Source organism: Drosophila serrata, unplaced genomic scaffold (genome assembly GCF_035046125.1).
Source record: "Drosophila serrata isolate PLE 108 unplaced genomic scaffold, ASM3504612v1 contig_362, whole genome shotgun sequence".
In the NCBI taxonomy this organism is placed as follows: Eukaryota; Metazoa; Arthropoda; class Insecta; order Diptera; family Drosophilidae; genus Drosophila; species Drosophila serrata.
In genome coordinates this window covers 1,093,656-1,113,397 of record NW_028257260.1, presented here as the reverse complement: position 1 = coordinate 1,113,397, position 19,742 = coordinate 1,093,656, and the positions used below count along the sequence as shown (strand labels likewise).

The 19,742-nt window shown below is 35.2% G+C and overlaps 1 protein-coding gene across 1 annotated transcript in view; it reads right to left on the bottom strand.

Annotated features, from left to right (window-relative positions):
• The window catches only part of nAChRalpha3 (nicotinic Acetylcholine Receptor alpha3), a 121,597-nt gene that overhangs the window by 5,640 nt on the left and 96,215 nt on the right, over positions 1-19,742 (bottom strand). Inside the window, exons 6-10 of the mRNA XM_086839067.1 lie at positions 17,242-17,410; positions 4,200-4,336; positions 1,984-2,130; positions 1,805-1,897; positions 663-1,680 (exon numbers count right to left, since the gene is read on the bottom strand). Of these exons, the coding sequence (XP_086695193.1) occupies positions 663-1,680; positions 1,805-1,897; positions 1,984-2,130; positions 4,200-4,336; positions 17,242-17,410 (1,564 nt within the window). The remainder of the gene's footprint in view (positions 1-662; positions 1,681-1,804; positions 1,898-1,983; positions 2,131-4,199; positions 4,337-17,241; positions 17,411-19,742) is intronic.

Here is a 19,742-nt window from a genome sequence, read left to right as displayed (position 1 = left end):
ACAAACAAAGAAGGAAGCTAGTTTTGGAAAGATTGCAGTTTGAAATTGTAATATATATAACTTAGTCATTAATTTGAATTGTATTCTGTGCTAGCTTTTCATAAATTAGCAATTTAATTTGGGGATTTATAAATAACAAGTTCCCAGCATTTCAAAATTGTTTACATTTTCCAAATCGTATTTTGAATTTATATAAAATTATTTCGGCGCGAATTTTCTTTGAGTGTGCCATGGCAGGACATCGCAATAGTCCCTGCTCAATAAGGCGCATGAAAAGTCATTAAAACTTTTGCCGCAGCTGGCATAAGTTCGTCCATAGGACATATACAGGACTCGAGGACAGCCAGGACAACCAGAACAACCAGGATAGCCAGGACTCTAGGGCTCCCGGACCCCAATGGACGCGCCCGAGACTCATAGATGAAGCAACAATGCTCTAGGGAAACGCCGGAGAAAAGGTTAACAAAAGGACATCATCATATAGTGTGTGTCCTGGCAAAAGGGTAGCTCTCCTTCTCTTCTTCTCTTGCCAAGGAGTCCTGCGACTATTGACATACTAATAAATCCCATGCTAAGGCCCCTCTAATTTATGTCATGAGGCTTGGATTTAGTTTAGTCAGGTTTCGTATATTTTATTATGCTATATCCTGGACCATACTCACCCTCGTGCTCTCCTCCTCCTTGCGCGTCTGATCTGCTATATAGTTGACCCCATCCATGGCCTTGTGCAGCTCCGGGCAGGTGTGCCACCGATGGCGGACATTGCCCCGGCCGGAGCAGCAATGGGGACCGCCCTCGCGCTGGCAGGCGGGCAGTATATCACAAACGCCGGCCGGCGGTGGCGGTGGAGGTGGGGGCGGTGGTGTTCCGGCCGCCGCCGCCGCCGCAGCTGCCGCCGCTGCTGCTGCCGCTGCAGAGGTGCTGGGTCCACCGGATGCTGCTGCAGCGGCTGCTGCAGCGGCTGCAGCTGCTGCCGCAGCAGAGGTACTGGGCCGCTGCTGCTGGGAGGAATGCAACTGATGATGCATCTGTAGTGGAATCTGCTGATGATGCAGCAGCTCCGAGGATTGGCAGGCAACACCGGCACCCATGCCCTGATGTATCTGTATGGCGCCGCTGCAACAGGATTCGGCCAGCGTTGAGGCGGTGGCCACCGAGTTCACCGTCGTCGTGGACTTTATCACATTCGGATTGGCCATGCCCAGATCGCTGGTTGTTGTGGAGGCGTGCGATTGATGGGCATGCTGTGGCAGCGGCGAGAAATTGGCCGAACAGCTTGACTGCTGGCGATAGAGCTGCCCCGCGCCCTGTCCATGCCCATAGCCGGAGCCTCCATTATGGCCTCCGTTCTGACCCGTCTGGCTGGAGGTCGAGGTCATTTGGCGGAACTTGGTGGGCGTCAGCGGATGATCCAGCAGCGAGCCGCCCGTCTGCTGATATTGATTGTGATACTGGGCATCGATCAGCGAGGATGTGGTCGAGGTCTGTTGGTTCATCGTCGACATGGTCGGAGGATACAGAGAGCTCAGATGGCCGGTGATGGTGGAGGCGCCACCCATGCCACCCATGCCGCCCATACTCATGCCCATGCCACACTCGTCGAGTAGGTTGAGTGTCTGCACGCGGTGCTGCAGGTGGGGCGAGGTGCTCCGGGATGTGGTCTTGGGGCTATGGTGCATGCTGCAAAGGGACAAGGATATTAATTCAGAGGAAAAGGAGAGCAAAATGAAAGGGAAAGATATCTATTGTTATCTTAGTTTACATTTAATAGTTATTTAATTAATATTATAGAGTAATTTCTTACCGGGACAGTGCCACCGGTGGCGGCAGCGGTGGTATTTGATCCCTTAATTCGAGTCCATTGCATGTGCGCACCATCAGGCGGCGCGAGGATTTGCTATAACAGAAAGGACAAAGGATTGGAATGGATTAGAATGTATCAAGGAGCAAGGAGCAAGGATCAAGGACTGGGGAATCACTCACATCATCTCACTGATCGGATACAGAGGCCGGCGCATGACCAGGAAACGGGGCAGTTGGTTAATGAACACGGTCCGCACCCAGGGCGCCATTGTGTGTGTTTGCGGTGACCGGAAGTGGATGTTCAGCACCAACACAGTCACACAGATGCTAAACAGAGAGAGAAAAATAGGGATAGTAAAGATAAATATAAGAAATAATATAAAGGATATGATAATTTTTATAAGATATTTTATAATTAAATATAAGATAGAGTATATAATAGAATATGATAAAGAGTATATAGAACATAAAAATATATAATATATGGTATAATATATAATATATATTATACAATAATATATAATATTTACATATTATACAAAAATATATGATATATATTAGCACTTCGCAGACTAATATGACTTTTAAAAGAAATGATCTTCTATTATATATTTTCTTATTCTTTTCTTATAGTATATAATAATATATATGTTAATATATACTATATAATAATATATAACATATAACATTAATTCACAGACTAATAACACTTTTAAAAGAAATGATCTTCTATTATATATTTTCTTATTCTTTTCTTATAGTATATATTAATATAGAATACATAGTATATAATAATAAATAATATATACTATATAATAATATATAACAAAAAAAAAAAAACAATACACAAACTAATATAGCTTTTAAAAGAAATGATCTCCTATATTATATTTTTTAATTCTTTTCTTATAGTATATAACAATATAGAATACATAGTATATAATAATATATAATATATACTATATAATAATATATAACATATAAAGTCAATTCACAGACTAATATAAGTTTTAAATGATATGATTTTTTATTATATATTTTCTAATTCTTTTCTTATAGTATATAACAATATAGAATACATAGTATATAATAATATATAATATATACTATATAATAATATATAACATATAAAATCAATTCACAAACTAATATAACTTTTAACAGACATGATCTTCTATTATATATTTTCTAATTCTTTTCTTATCAATAATATCCTTAATGATATCCTTAACAACTACATTATTATCTTGTACATTTTTGACCCCATCCTGGGTCTCCATAATTTTCCCTACTGTTTGCCAAAAGAGTCCCTTATTTTTTGCCCCAATGTGGAGAGGATTAAATGATGGGGCAGGGACAGGGGGTGGAGAGGTCTTAAGTGAGTTGCTCTCTTAGTCTGGGTAATTAACTTTCGACGCCCACGTCTAATTAGCAGCTGGCCAAGGCGTCGCAAAAGAATACGAAAGAAGTACTGGGGCAGTACTATGGGGCTAGGGTTTCCTGCCAGCCTTAATAACATCATTTGAGGCGGAGGTCCTGTTGCGCGTAACAAAACTGTGGGTACGTTGACCACATTTATTGGCCAAAAATTAATAACTTTCTGGGTTTGGAGAGGTATTTGAAAATGGAATGTGATGAAGAAGATTTTAGTTAAGAATTGTGATTTAGTTTTTAAAAGAATTTCCTTAATAATGAGATGATTCTTAATTATAAGATGCTTGATCTTAACTTTTCTTGATTCAATATATTTCCCATATTGTTTATTAAGTTTGGGCGTATGGTTTTCATCCCGGAAAAGTCTTTTAACCCATGGTGCACTGGCGATGCCATTGTTAGCCAACTCCGCTGCCCCTCTTTTGCTCGACTTTTGTTTACCAACAATTAGGCGGCCATCATTTTAGGGGGACCTTGTGGGCGTTGCAAATGACTGTAAATTGCCGCTGCCATTTAGGACATCCCATCTTGGCCTGGTGGGCGTGGTTCTAAGCCAAAAAGGAGTGGAACATCTGCCAATGCAAGTTGTATATTTCAAGGACTTTTTGGTTGCAGTCGCCGAAGACAAAAGATGAGTAACGCTATATGAGTTATTGTTAATTTCTAGAAAGTTTGAAACCAAAAGTCATTTAAAACTTTGTTTTGCTTGAGGAGTTCCTTATGAAAAAGTATTTATTTTAATAGTTTGACTTAAGCTGTTGAAAATCTTTCCTATTCCTTGGTTAAAGGGTATCTTACGAGTTTTAATTAAAAATTAAAATGATATATAATTAGCCTTCTGGTGTTCTGGAGTTCTTAGCTTTAAACGACATTATTTAATCGTTGTGTCAAATGTTGGTCTGATCGAGAGATTGGGGAAAAACAACGTTTTGTGAAAATCGCGGAAGGAGAAAAATACCCACCTGAAGGTATCCAGTATCATGGTGAAGAGCACGAACTTTCCCAGGAGCGGGACCACCAGGGACGTGGGCGGAATGATTTCCGCCAGGAGCAGGAAGAACACAGTGAGCGACAGCAGAATGGATATGCTTAATGAGACCTGCAAATACAGTGGGAGTAAAGCGAGACACTCTGAGAAAATTCGTACAAAAAATATATAATATAGTATTTAGATAATAACTATAAAATAAAACAATTTCGCATTACTTTCAGGTAGATATTGATTTGGGAAAAGTTTTGGTTAAAAATATTCTAATAAAAAACTCTTGATTAATTTAAAGGAGTTTCCTCATTTTTGGAATGGATCTTAAATTAATAAATATTTGTAGAAATAGATGAACTAGAAAACACAAATATATAAAAAATAGATCTATATACATATCTATAATGATTAGGAGTTTCCTAATTTTTGGGATGGTATTAAAATATTTTTAAATTATTTCAATGGTTAAATGATCTTAAATTAATAAATATTTGTAGAAAGAGATAAAAAGAAACTAGGTAAATATTTAGTATGACCTAATATATATATATAATATCTCAAATTCTCTTCTCTTTTACTTTTTACGTAAACATTCTTTTCTCTCCCTGCACCGGAAGTCGAGCACAATGAGATTTTCCCGGTGGCGTGGGGGGGGGAGGGCAAAAGGACTTGAGGCTGTGGGGGCGTGGCAAATTGAGCTGCACGTCGAGCGGAAAATCTAAAGCGCCGTAAAGAAGCGACAATTGCGAACTGCGAACAACAACGGGAAACTCCCGGGCCCCCTGATAAGGTTTCTCATTTATAATGCATAAATATTGCTCAAAAACAGCTTAAGCTGCTTTTCCTACCCACTCCCCTGTGGAGAATTTTCATTTTCCCTCGCAGCCAGCAGGTGCTTTAATAGCGGCATAATCAAAGGGAACATATCGATTACATAATACTGGCTCACACCTATTAGTTTCTCGAAGAAATGGAATAACCGATATCGGGGAATGAAGAGATGTGTTTGAATATGGTTAAAAAACATTTATTTAATTAATAAAAAATTGTATAAATAATAATCAAATTCCTTGTAATAATATTGTTTTTTAATGTTAGAATTATTTAAACTCCTTTTGGTCCTAGAACATAATTCATTTAATACATACATATTTATCATATTCAGGCTTCTTATAAAATATAAATATTGAAATATACATTTATTTAGTGTTTCCACTGTCCAAATTTATTAATTAACATGAGCAACTTACATACATAAGCGGTTTAGTCTAATTAATATAATACTCTCATGCGACACGTGTCAAGGGAGTTAACTAATTAATACGGATTAGTAATATAAGCCAGACGGATTTATTAATTATTATTAAATAGCTAAGGAGGAATGAGGTGGGTTTACTTTTTGTTCAGAAACTAAGCCAAGATAAAAGAATTTGTGTCCTGAAAAAATCATGGGTTAATTTGGGATGAACTTTTAGTAAAAATTATTATATTATAACTATATTTTATTATACAAATATTATACGATTTGGATATATAAATATTTGTATCTTGTGCAGCAGTCATTTCCGACCCTATAAATCATATATATTCTTGATCAACAAGTCGATCTAGGTACTTCAGTCAGAAAAAATTTGTGTTTCACATTTTTGTAAAATTTTTTAAGGGGTTACATCGTTAAATTTTTTAAAAATTCGAAAATATTTCAATGTTTTTGAATTCTTAATTGAATATGCAGATTTATTAACCTGGGAAAAACTTAGATTGGAGTGTTTTTTGAATTGAAATTAATGATTTTGTGGCAAAGTTATGATATTTTAAAAGTTTGATTTGTCAAAAAAAATTGTCTTATAAAAATATCGATAAATATTGATTCCAAGAACTCTAATAATTAAAGCTTAGTTATGATCAATTTCTGATTTGATCTTGTAATTGAATTGCAAACTGCAATAATTCCCATAATTATTAATAATAATTATACGATGTTATGCATAATTTCCCAATACAATTGTTTTAATAAAACAACTACTTTTTTACATTTTGTGAAAGAGCTATGCCAAATAAAACACGTCTTCATTTGCTGAGTTATAATTTCAAACTGATTTTATTTTCTTAAAGTCCTAGCTTAGGTGGCTAACATGAATATCGCATAGACTTATTTTTAGGTAATCCCACTCAGGTACAAGCGGGAAATTTCCGCTGCCCGATATCCTTATCTATACAAACGTGTGGTGACCACTCGCAGGAGGTCCCATTGCATCGCAGGTATAATTATGTTTTATTGTCCGATAAGCGGTCATGTATATATATATATGCAGACGCTAAATAGTGCAGTGCTGCGGCTCGATCCTTTTACATAATTTTCTTATATATACGTGTTCATGTGTGAACATTCTGCCGAGGGCCAGCAAGGTTTAGGAGTACAGTTTTTTTTAACAAATAGAATCCAAATACATATAATTTTGTTTCAATGAATTTTACATTTAAAGATTTGGTGTGCGGACTTCAAAAGTTACGGCTTGTAATTGCCTGCTTATATTACACTTACGTAACAAATATATAATCAAAATTGGTACAATAATTATACATATAATTAATGAGGTATTTAACATTTAACCCTTTTAATTCGATGTTACTTTCATTTAACTGTTTTATTATCTTAGCGAGTCTATTAATCTCTACTGTATGGTTTATATACTGGGCCTCGAATGGGCTCCGAACAATTTTCGGCGTATCTGTAATTTCACCTATATATTCTGATGATAGAGTACGAGCCTGCAACAGACCTTAGAGTTAAAATTCCTTCCTCTGGCAAATTAATTAAATCCATATTTGGACATCTTAGATCCACCTCTTGTAAACCTTTTTGGTTTGGGTTCTTCTTCATTATATTCGGCAGCTTTTATGCCGATGAGAGGGCAAATCTTACTGATTGGCCGAGAAATGCTTGCATCTTGCATCTTAACTTTCACTACACGAACCTTCTCATCTTTACCCTTGTGTATTTCTTCGACCTTCCCTAATGGCCATCTTGATGGATGACAATTTTCATCCTTTATCAGAACTACTTGTCCTTTTTCTATATTGGGAATATTTTTTCTCCATTTATATCTCTGTTGAAGGGTATGCAAATAGTTCTCTTTCCATTTTACCCAAAAATCTCTTTTAATTTTTTGAATTAATTTCCACCTGTCTAAAATTCCTATTTTCTCATTTCCCTCTATAGGTTCAATTACTTCCAACGGTGGTCGTCCTATAAGAAAGTGACCTGGTGTCAGAACTTCAGTCTCTTCTATATCGTTGTCTGATAAATATAGAGGACGTGAGTTCAAAACTCCTTCAATCTGGCATAACAAAGTTGACATCTCTTCGTACGTCAAACTTCCGTCCCCAATAACTCGTTTAAGATGGTATTTGACTGATTTTACACCAGCCTCCCAGATACCTCCAAAGTGGGGTCCTGCCGGGGGAATAAAATGCCACTCAATTCCTTCTTTCCCGAGTTGGGATGCAACTGCGGAATTTTCTTGAATGGCCTCTGCCAACTGTTCATCCAACTTTCTAGCGGCGCCTATAAAATTTGTTCCATTATCAGAATAAATAGTAGCACATCTTCCTCGTCTTGCGACAAACCTTCTGAGTGCTGCTAAAAATGCATCCGTAGTTAAGTCGCTGACTACTTCCAAATGTATTGCTTTTGTTGCCATACAAACAAATACAGCTATATATCCTTTATAAACTTTTTGACCTCTATTTTTCGAACATTTAATATAATACGGTCCTGCATAATCAACGCCCGTATTTAAAAATGGGTATGACATTGTTACCCTACATTTTGGAAGATTTCCCATTATCTGTTGTGCTGCGATTTGTCTGTATCTTGCACATTTCGGACACGTGTTTAATTTTTTCCTTAAAGAATTTCTTAACCCAAATATCCAATATTTTCTTTGGATATAAGTTCTCATTAAATTTATTCCACCACGTAAAGTCTCCTTATGGGCATTTTCAATAATTAACGACGCAATGTGCCCTTTATCCAGAATAATTGGATGCTTTACTTCAAACCTCGTTTTGGCATTCTGCAACCTTCTGCCTACTCTGATAATTCTATCCTTGTCAATGAATGGATACAAACTTAAAATTTTTGAATTAATTTTGATTTCTTTTTTATTGAGCAAATTGTTAAGCTCCGGACTAAATTGGAATTCCTGCTCCTTTTTAACAATTATATGTTCTGCATATTTTAATTCTTTAGCCGTTAAAAACCATGGATAAGATATACGTTTTGTTTTCATATTGATAAATCTTACAACGTAACATATCACTCGCTTCAATTTGTGTATGCATGAATATTTTTCCAACAGTTTATAGATCCGATCCTCATTCGTTGTCAGCACGGTATTGTCGATTGTTTCTACCTCGGCATTTACCTGAGGCGGCCAATTTTCTTTCGATTCTCTTAACCAACTTGGCCCATTCCACCAAAGTTCACAATTCAGTAGCTCGCTCGAGGGAATTCCTCTTGAAGCGGCGTCTGCTGGATTATCTTCTGACCTGACGTGATTCCATTCTTTTGAATCGCCGCCAAATGTGGGTACCTCGATTTTTGGTAGAATAGGTAAATCTGAAATTTTACTCATACCCTCCAATTTTACCTCTACTTTTTTCTTCATCTGTTCGTTAACTTCAGATGATATATTTTGAATGTCAAATTCTAACTCGCTAAGGGTTAATTCGACCTCAAGGCTACAAGATCCTATTTTTGTTTTTAGTTCGGCAATATTTTGCCAGAGGAAATGAATTTTGTTTTTTCTTATTCTCAAGGTCCCTCGTTTTTCATTTTGTATTTCTAAATATGTTTCTTCTAAATATGATTTTAACTGATTAACCTTTTTTTCAAAAATGGATTGCGCCTCTTTTGTTGTTGACCTACTTTGGTCATAAGCGGCTCTAACTTCCTTTAATAAATCTAGAACCTTTTCATATTTTTTCTTAGTGAAATATTCATGGTCTATGGGCCCTAGCCTTACCAACATATTGTGGTTCGTTAAAAACTCCCTCTCTAAGTCATTTAACAACTGTACATCATTGTTCGAAATTCTCCTACCTTCATGGCAATTGGCTACTATATCCCCACATGTCTTATTTAATTCAGCCTGCCTTTTTAGAAGGTTTAAAATTTGTTCTGACAGCATTTTTCTTTTTAATATTATTTTTAGCGGACAAAATTGAGATTTTTTCTTTTATCTTTGTTTAAATTTACTATGTTCTTATATTACTTATATATACTAAGTAAGTAACAATTTAAATATTAAAGAATTGAATATTTTAAAGTGGGACTTATCCGGTGCTGTCACTGCTGTCGCCGCCGATGTCGTAGTCGCCGCTGCTGATTTGTCGCCGCTGTTGATTTGTATCTACGGCTGTCCCTGCTGCCGCCGTATTTTTGCCGCTGTTGTGGATCGTTGGTGTTTTTTGGTGCCGCTTCGTTACTGCTGTAGCTTGCAGTAGATTTTATTATTTTTAGCTGCCGATGTTATTATCTTTTTGCGGCCCAATTTTTCACTTTTTGATGTCCACTTGGATTGGAAATTGTTTTCACAATCCTTTTATTTTATTTTATGCACTTTTATTTATGTATTTTAAGCACATTCACTACTGATGTTAATATGGCCTCAGCACGCCTTACCATATTCGAATGGTAGCACAGCAACCTTTAGCTATATTTTAAGACTAAATGGTGTGTATTAAAAAACATAAAAGACTCTTGTATATCTTTTTGCTTTATAGTTATTCTTCTCTGTTCCTTACCACGGGTGGGGGGAAACAAGAGATAGTTATTTTTGCAGCCTTCGTATTTGAAGGTGCTGGTTTAAAAAACTCTGAACCTCTTACCACAGGGGGGAAAGTTGCAGAGTGGCCGAAGGACCAAAATGAAAGAGCTATGTCAAATAAAACACGTCTTCATTTGCTGAGTTATAATTTCAAACTGATTTTATTTTCTTAAAGTCCTAGCTTAGGTGGCTAACATGAATATCGCATAGACTTATTTTTAGGTAATCCCACTCAGGTACAAGCGGGAAATTTCCGCTGCCCGATATCCTTATCTATACAAACGTGTGGTGACCACTCGCAGGAGGTCCCATTGCATCGCAGGTATAATTATGTTTTATTGTCCGATAAGCGGTCATGTATATATATATATGCAGACGCTAAATAGTGCAGTGCTGCGGCTCGATCCTTTTACATAATTTTCTTATATATACGTGTTCATGTGTGAACATTTTGATATTTTAAGTTTTTCTTTAACGTTGTTCATAATTTTTGAGTTCAAGAGTGACTAAAATAAGTAAGAAACTGAATACTGAATAAGGCAAGTAAGAAGGCTTATTCGAAATCAAGAATCAAGACTCGAATAATTCTTAGAAGCGAGTTTGAGTGAAAGTTTGAATAAGTTCAACGATAAATTAATCCTTTTCTTCATTAAATTCCTTGTTTCCTATACGATTTTACTCAAATTTCTACCGACTCCTATAGCTTTTTCATACATTCTCCAAGGATTTGTGAACTCAAGTGTTGTATTCTTCGAGTTCTTAACGATTCCGTGGGCATTCAGATACCGAACACTGGCTTGGCCAAACATTTCGGCCACAAATCTAAATTGATTTAGAATGCAAAAGCAAATAATAAGCGAGGGCAATGGGCGTATGAAAAAGCGATTTGTCAGTCGGCAATTGCGGTGGCCTTGCCAAAGAGCTTTGGCCAACAAATCATATGCAAAGCCACAACAACAAAAAATAAAGTAAAGACCCAAAAAATATCTATAAAATATACGAAATCGACGTGAAAAATGTGAAAACGCGGTAGCACACTTTTCGTTGGAGCTCAATAAAGCGCAAAATGATTTGTGCAAGGGGTGTTTTTTTTCGGGTGACCTTGAGTGGGGGTGGAAAGGTGGCAGGACCTCAGCTTATTTATGCCTAAGCTGCTCGTTATGAAGTGTGTTTGTTTGTATTCAGAAAGTAATTAAATGTCGAAAATGAGACGCGCGATTTGAGCCGCTTTCCTGATGATGCTGTGTGTGTGCCGCATAAATTTTCGATGCTTAATGATTTCATGATAATTAGCCTTAGTTTTTGGGGCCAGCGCTTGTAAAGCGATTAGTGACGTTCCCTAATTAAGGTTACAACTTGCAAAAGCAAATCAAAAGCCAGATCCTTTCGACCTTTCTCCTCTAATGAAATGCACTCGAAACAAAAAAAGGGAACTAAGCTAAAGTATAGATAAATAATAATCTATATGTGTATATTAAAATTCTTTAAAACAATATTTATAGATATTTTTATATGACAATTTTTTTAACAAATTAAAGTTTAGAAAATCTTATAACTAAGTCAAAAATGCATCAATTTTATTTCGGAAATCGGTTCTTTGGTCATTTTTTTTAGGTTAATAAATCTGCATACTCAATTTAAAATCTTTAAAAATTCAAAATTTTATCAAATTTTGAAAATTTTAATCATGTAACACCTTAAAATTTTTTTAAATAATTGGAAAAGTCTGTTTTGCAACTTGAGATGACCAGAAAGATAAGCCTTTTAATGCTGATCAAGAAGATATATGATTTATAGGAAATGTCTCCTTCTCTGATAAAAATTATATATCTTCCTCTGCAAGATTCTTGAAATCCAAATTTATATATATTATTAATAATAATAATTATAGTAATATTATATATAATAATATATATATTATAATATAATAAAATTGTAATGGCCCTCTCTTTCTGTAAACCTCTGCCTCTCGCTCTCTCCCTTACTCACAATAACATTAGGTATGCCTGCCTCCCTCTGTTGCACTGCTGTAGAGGTGGCGCTTACGCTCTATCTCCCTCTGTTGCAGCTACAGAGGTAGCTCTTTCCCTCTCACTCTCTTTCTCTGTTATCTCTGATCGGGAAGTATAAATAGAGGCACTTCGATCGCCGCGACCTCAGTCTGTCCTAGGGGTACCTAGTGTTAACATCGATAGTGATAGTGATTGTGATAACTCTTCAAGCGCAAAAAGATGACGTGGCAAATTAAATGCATCCGGATTACCAAGAAGCACACTTCAATGAATTTATATCACCAGGAATATATTTGTACACCGGAAGGAATTAATTAATGACGAAAGATGACGTGTCCTCTACTGGGGTAAGTCTTTACTATGACAATTATATCATAATTATATTATATGCATTAAGATATGCTATAGAAGTGATCAGGCCTAGGTCTAGAATAAGATGAATTTATTTTCCCATTGATTTCCTTATTGCCATGGACCCCATTACTTAATGCTGATCCAGAATATATATAATTATAGGGTAGGAAATGTATCCTTCGCTAAGTTCTGACTAAAATTATAATACCAGGCATCAGAGAATTTAAGAAACTTTTTATTTTCGGTATCTAATCACACTTGGTTTTTTACCAATCTTTAACTTTATATTATCTAAAATGGAATAGAATTTTGACAAGTGTTTATTTTTGGGTCGAAATGGCAGCCTCACTCTCACCTCCATCACTTGGTGAGTTGGCTCATTATTTATGCAAATGCTCGGTGTAATTAAGGTGGCCAAATGCATTTCAGTTACGATTTCGGTTCAGCTTGAATTGGGTATGAGTATTGGCATTGGGTTGGGGCGAAATTGTCTGGCATTGGCAGCCATCAGATGGGGACAGTTTCAATCTGTGGATGCTGTAGGTAAAACGTAATTGTTTCGGCCATAAAAATGCGATACAAATAACCGAAAGGGAATTGGGAACAGGAAGCGAGAGTCCAGTGTGGCTACTTTTGTATTGTCAGTGCAGACGGTTTCTTTAGGGCACTGGGAGAAATCATAAAAAAAATGTATAAAAAATAAAGCAAATATAAAATAAATATATATATTAAAAGAAGTGTTAAAAGTTGTTTTTTTGATAAAAAATTATTGAATAGGAATCCGATTTACTTGTGACTTTTGTTACTCTTATAAATATATTTAGATTATTTAGAGAATTTTAAAACTTTTAATATATTTAGCATACGAATATGAAAATGTATTATTTTTAGTCTGTGAATATCTAATATATATTTAAAAACAATAGAAGTTCTCATAATCCTTAAAATTCTCAACTACGAATTCCGTGCGAATATATCCCCTCAAAAGTTTTCCTTGCTGGTTCCCCTTGTAAACTAATATATATATACATATATCTTTTTTTTTTTGGTGTGCCAACACCTGCCCCAGTTTCGCCCAAAGCCTCCCCCCTTCTACCCCCCTTTACTTTATTTTTCCGCCGATTTTCGCAACCCCTGCAATCGGCAATTGCATGAATGAAGTGCGTTGTGGCGCATATGCATGTAAATGGGCAATTCGAATTCCAATTCTGATGCCATCGTTGGGTCGAAAACGTCTGCCCCAAAAGCGCCAGGATAAAGGGGGGGGGGGACGTGCCAGAGTTAACTGGCCAAAACACAATGGGATTTTTAGTACTTCTTTAGGTAGAAATTTCATTTTAAAATGTATTCTTTATGCCTTTAAAAAGGTTCTGAGGAAGAATTTTTAGATAGGATATGTTATGTATATAATTAACAATTTGACTAAAATTTAGAGTAGTTTTTGGGCCAATTTAATAATTATTTTAAGTAGTTTTATGAGGTAAATATTGCCAAAACTTATAGTATATTCCTACATATTGCACATTCTTTTGTTCTTTCCATATCTATCATTCAAATACAAATAAAATTAATTAAAGAAAGTAATACAATTAAAGTACTTAATTTACTAACAAAAACTGCTCATTGATCCCACTGTACAGTTGCGTCAATTTCGGAAATTCCTCTCGTAGTTCGCTTCCGCAGCTTGAGTTCAGTTTCGGTTTCAGTTTTATTTCGTTGCCTGCTTTTAGGCGTAAATATTTGAGCGCTGAGTGAGTGTGCGTGCTTGGCCATAAAAGCGACAACAAGGACACTGCCATGAAATGTGTCCACACGGCACAAATCGTAAAAGTATTCAAACAAAAAAATAACTAAATAAAACAAGTATACAAAAAATATAACTGACACGAATAGGTAGACAAGTAGGAGAGCTACAAGCCAGAATAATTTCTGGAATTTTTATGAGTGCTTTTGATTTTTATACTTTTGAACAGGGTATATAATATAATATAATTAAATCAGAAGTTTGTAAAGAATACAAAGATATATATATAAATTCCTAATCAGCCTAAACAACCTTGCCGATCCAAGTAAACTAGACTTTAAATTTTAAAACTATTTGAAGGAAACTTTGCTGTTAGGCTTCTATTTAATCTCACGAGTATTTAGTCGGAAATGGCCGGATCGAATGACTATATCCTATAGCTACCATAAGAATGATCATTTAATGTCAAGGAAAACGCAAAACTGTGGATCAGTGAATTTAATAAAAGAAGGCATTATTTAGATGTTTCTTTTACATATATATAATTTATTTTTTATTAATTATTAATGATCGAATTGCAATTTGCAATGGTAAACAAACTTTGGCGGGCGGAAGTTAGTTTCGGTTCATAAAATATTATAATATAATATTAATATTATCATATTAATTAATATTAATATTATTATATAGATATATATAAAATTAATATACTAATATATATAATAATATATATATATATATATAAATATATATATTTTTATATATTTTTGTATTATTAATAATAATATATATATTATAACATTATAATATTGTAATAGCAGCGATTAGCTTATTCTCGCCGTCTCTTTCTGTAGGCCTCTGTAAACCTCTGCCTCTCGCTCTCTCCCTTACTCACAATAACATTAGGTATGCCTGCCTCCCTCTGTTACAGCGCTGTAGAGGTGGCGCTTACGCTCTATCTCCCTCTGTTGCAACTACAGAGGTAGCTCTTTCCCTCTCACTCTCTTTCTCTGTTATCTCTGATCGGGAAGTATAAATAGAGGCACTTCGATCGCCGCGAGCTCAGTCTGTCCTAGGGGTACCTAGTGTTAACATCGATAGTGATAGTGATTGTGATAACTCCTCAACCTCCAAAAGATGACGTGGCAAATTAAATGCATCCGGATCACCAAGAAGAAGCACACTTCAATGAATTTATATCACCAGGAATATAATTCTACACCGGAAGTAATTAAGCAATGACGAAAGATGACGTGTCCTCTACTGGGGTAAGTCTTTACTATGACAATTATATCATTATTATTTTTTATACATTAAGATATGCTATAGGAGTGATCAGGCCTGGGTCTAGAATAAAATGTGCTGACTAGGCAATTATTTTCGAATTAATTCCCTTATTTACTTGGACACCATTACCTAATTATGTTTCTAAGTTATACAGCAATTAGTATTAGGGATTTATACAAACGTATACTCAAAGTTAACATTCTAAGTTAATTATAAACTATTTATAAATATTGATATATTCACCTAACTATAGTTTTAAAACTGACTCTGATTGCGGCGCCAACTTTTCCTACATTATTTGACCTTTTCAGGTTAATATAATTTTAGTCAGAAGTTCGCAAACTGAATGCTACCCTAATTTTAGGAGATTCCCAAAGTGACTAACTACTGGCTTAGTATGACCTACACATTCGATCAAACGAGTAATTTGAATACGTGAATTACGAGTACTCAGAGCACTGGGCGGTGGTCCCCTAAACTCGATAATGCACACGCAAATGGCAAAATCGGGAATTTACATAATAAAGACCAACTGGGGATGGCCCATCAAAATGCTGTCAATATTTTTTACATAAATAATGCTCCATGAGCGATGTGAAAATGTCCGATGGCATTAGCATCCGCATCAGCATCCGCATCCGCATCAACATTGGAATTTTGTATCATTTTTTTTATTCGTTCATAATCCACAAACCGCTTGCGTACACAAATTATTTTTGCATTTTATTTATTTTGAAAATTGGCCATAATTTATTCATAAGTCGCAGGCAGCATGTAAATGTTTATATTTATGCATTATGCCATTTCGTGATCGTTTTTCCAGCTTGGTTTCATTTTCATATTAGGGGGTAAAGCTGTATGTATGTAACAGGGTATTGACAGTCTTATAGTTTAATGAAATTTTCAAAATAAATGTAAAGTAAGTAATATATAAATACGGAATGCAACTATGGAATCATAAATAAGTCATATTTCAAGCGAATTTCCTATTTTTTTTATTGTTTTAAAAACATAAAATGGAATGAATCATTTTGCATTCACACTCACAATGCTTTTGAATACACCGGGTAACTTACAGGCGAGTTCACTCGACTGCAGCTTTCTTACTTGCTTTTTTTCTTTTGTGGTTTGGCATTAAATTGAAGGCATCGTGTAATTTTATTTACTCAATTTTAAATGATGGCAAAAACCAAGGGAGAAACGCAAAATCAACACAGAAACAAAGCGAACCAAAAACAAAAAACACAAACAAAATGTTTAAGTAAAAAAAGGAATAAAATGTTAAAATGCATTTTCATTTTCATTTGAGTGTGAAATTATTTTTGTTGTTGCTGGTTTCTTTTTTCTTGTTGTATTTTGCTTTTTAATTAAAAGCACATTTTGTTGGGGCAATGGAGCTGAGCTGGCAATAAATTATGGCAATTTGTTTAATGAAAATAACCAAAAAAAAAAAATAATATCAGAATTGTATAAAGCGCAGATGGGAGCCGAGGAAATTGAGAGGGAAATGGGATTTAAAGCTAATGCATTCAGTATTCTAATGGTCAATTTTTACAATAAACCCAAAGCCATAAAATGAGATAAAGCTTTTAAAAAGTGACAATTATAGTGTTAATTTTAGTAAATCAAAGTTATGGTTTATATTGGATCTATTGGGATTTGGAATTAAATTTTAATAAAAGCATGAGAGTATGTTAGGATTACATGCTAAAATCTTGGGAATGTATATTATTTTTTGTAATATTTTATATTTAGATTTATTATATATATTTTATTTAAATTTAAACCCACCTTCTCGCCACTGTCCGATGGCAGATAGAACACCAGAATGGTAAGGAAACTGATGCCCATGCAGGGAATGATCAGGTTAACCGTATAGAAAAGCGTTTTCCGGCGCATTGTGATGTTAAAGGTAATGTCCAGATATGGCTCATCGCAGCAGGTATAAAACTTTTCATTTCTGCAAAGAAAAAGGGAATATATTAAGGAGGTTCTTTAAGCGTAAGCATAAGGAAATAGTGATTAATATTAATATTCATATATAAACCTTGGGTTTTAGTTTCCTATTTCATTAAATCCTTTCCACTTGAGTTTAACGAAATTATAAATATTTAAAATGAAATTAAACCACTCAAAGTTTCTGTTTTTTTCTATATTTTCTGAACTATAACTTTACAACTTTAATCCATTTTCAGTTCGACAGTTGTGTTCTGAGCTTTTCCATTTATTTTCCTTCTTTTTTTCCTTGACTTTTTTAAGTCCCCACTCAACCTATGCATAATTTATAAGTTAATTATCTGCTCCAACCGGAAAAAAGAAGCAAAAACAGAAGCTGATGTTGGGAAACAGAAGTTTCTATACCCTCGAAAGTTTGTTTTAGTTAAAGGTAAATAAAAATACATCAATGAAATACAAAATAATATAATAAAATAGGTCTTAAATTAGTACAAGCTTCAGACTTAAATAATAAAACCCTTTAACAGAGTATTAAAAAATATACAACAAGCGAAAATGTTTTGTAAATTGAGTCAAGCAAACTTTTTGTTATGTTTTTTAACTCTTGTAGCAAAAGAACACGGAACAAAGAACATAAGAAAAAATACAACAATACATATACATTTATATACATAAATAAAGAAAATATTATAAGTGGCAAGGAAAAAGGGGTAAGATTGAAGGCAGAGAAAGTAAAGTGTGGTTTCCACCAGGACCCCCGCAATTTTTCCGTTGTTGTATATGGCCGAGCCATCAATAATTCTGAAAGGCTTGCGGCTTCATTTTGAATAAGAAAATATTGTAAATAAATAATAAACAAGCGAGGAGAGAGGATAAAGTTAGCAAAGGGTTGGCAAAGACTGGGTTTGGGACTGGGACTGAGCACTGGCAGAAGGACACCAAAAAAAACAGGAATGTGGCCGGCAGGCAACTAACTGCTTTTGGCAGTTGACTTCCCTCCAAATAGAAATGAAGTATGTGGCAATAGGCCACATAGAACGGGGAAACTATGGGGTAAAGGTCGTGGAAAACGAGATGCTTTCCTCAACACACAGACACAGAATCCGGCATTGAAGGCCAACATCTTGTGGGTTAGTTTTGATGGCTGCAGCAATAAAATATAATTTGCCAAGGCAATTCCAAATGTCAGTCACTCAAATGGGGACAGGAACAGGATGAGGGGAAATGTGGGGGGGTTGAATCTGAAAGATACAAATGTACAAGATACAAGGGAGAGAGGGAAAATGCCTGGGGTCTATATAAGATAGAGGAAGATATTGCATAAAGGTATTATTTATAATGTTTACTAGGTTTCCCAGGAATTGGGTTTCATAAATCTATAAAAAATGAAGGTATGTTATATGGAAAAACCCTGGAAAACCCTGGAAAAGCTGCTTACTAAATAATAAATATTAATACCAAACAACATTTTACTTATTTTCTGTAAGGTAAAGTTAGGTTTCATAAATCTATAAAAAATGAAGGTATGTTATATGGGAAAACCCTGGAAAAACTGCTTACCAAATAATAAATATTATTACCAAACAACATTTTACTTATTTTCTGTAAGGTAAAGTTAGGTTTCATAAATCTATAAAAAATGAAGGTATGTTATATGGGAAAACCCTGGAAAACCCTGGAAAAACTGCTTACCAAATAATAAATATTAATGCTAAACAACATTTTACTTATTTTCTGTAAGGTAAAGTTAGGTTTCATAAATCTATGAAAAATGAAGGTGTGTTATATGGGAAAACCCTGGAAAACCCTGGAAAACCTGCTTACCAAATAATAAATATTAATGCTAAACAACATTTCACTTATTTTCTGTAAAGTAAACTAAAGTTTCCTGATTGATTTACGATTATGTAAAGGCTATCCCCCAAGTCTCTATTAAAATAGCATTTAACTACACATTCTAAGACCCAATATCCTTCAAGCTCATGTGGATAGCTTGAAATTTTCCCCTTCCCACCCCCCCTCGGAAAATGTAATATGGCCCGCAGATTAAGTCTGCTGAACTGAGCTTTGGTCAATGGGCCGTGGAGTGTACGGAAAATCGTGGGGATTCCCCCAGCCAGTTTACCATTTCCCATCTTAGAGATAAGTCCCACACAGGAATTCTGGATAAAAGAAGACGAGGAGGTCCTGTTCCAGGACCAGTACGTGTAAAGGTCAGTATAATAAGCTCGACGAGTTGACTTTGGTTTGGCTAGCAACCGCGATGGCAAAACATACCATAAATCATAAAATAGGCAAGAAAAAACACTCACACGCAGGACTCACACTCACACTCA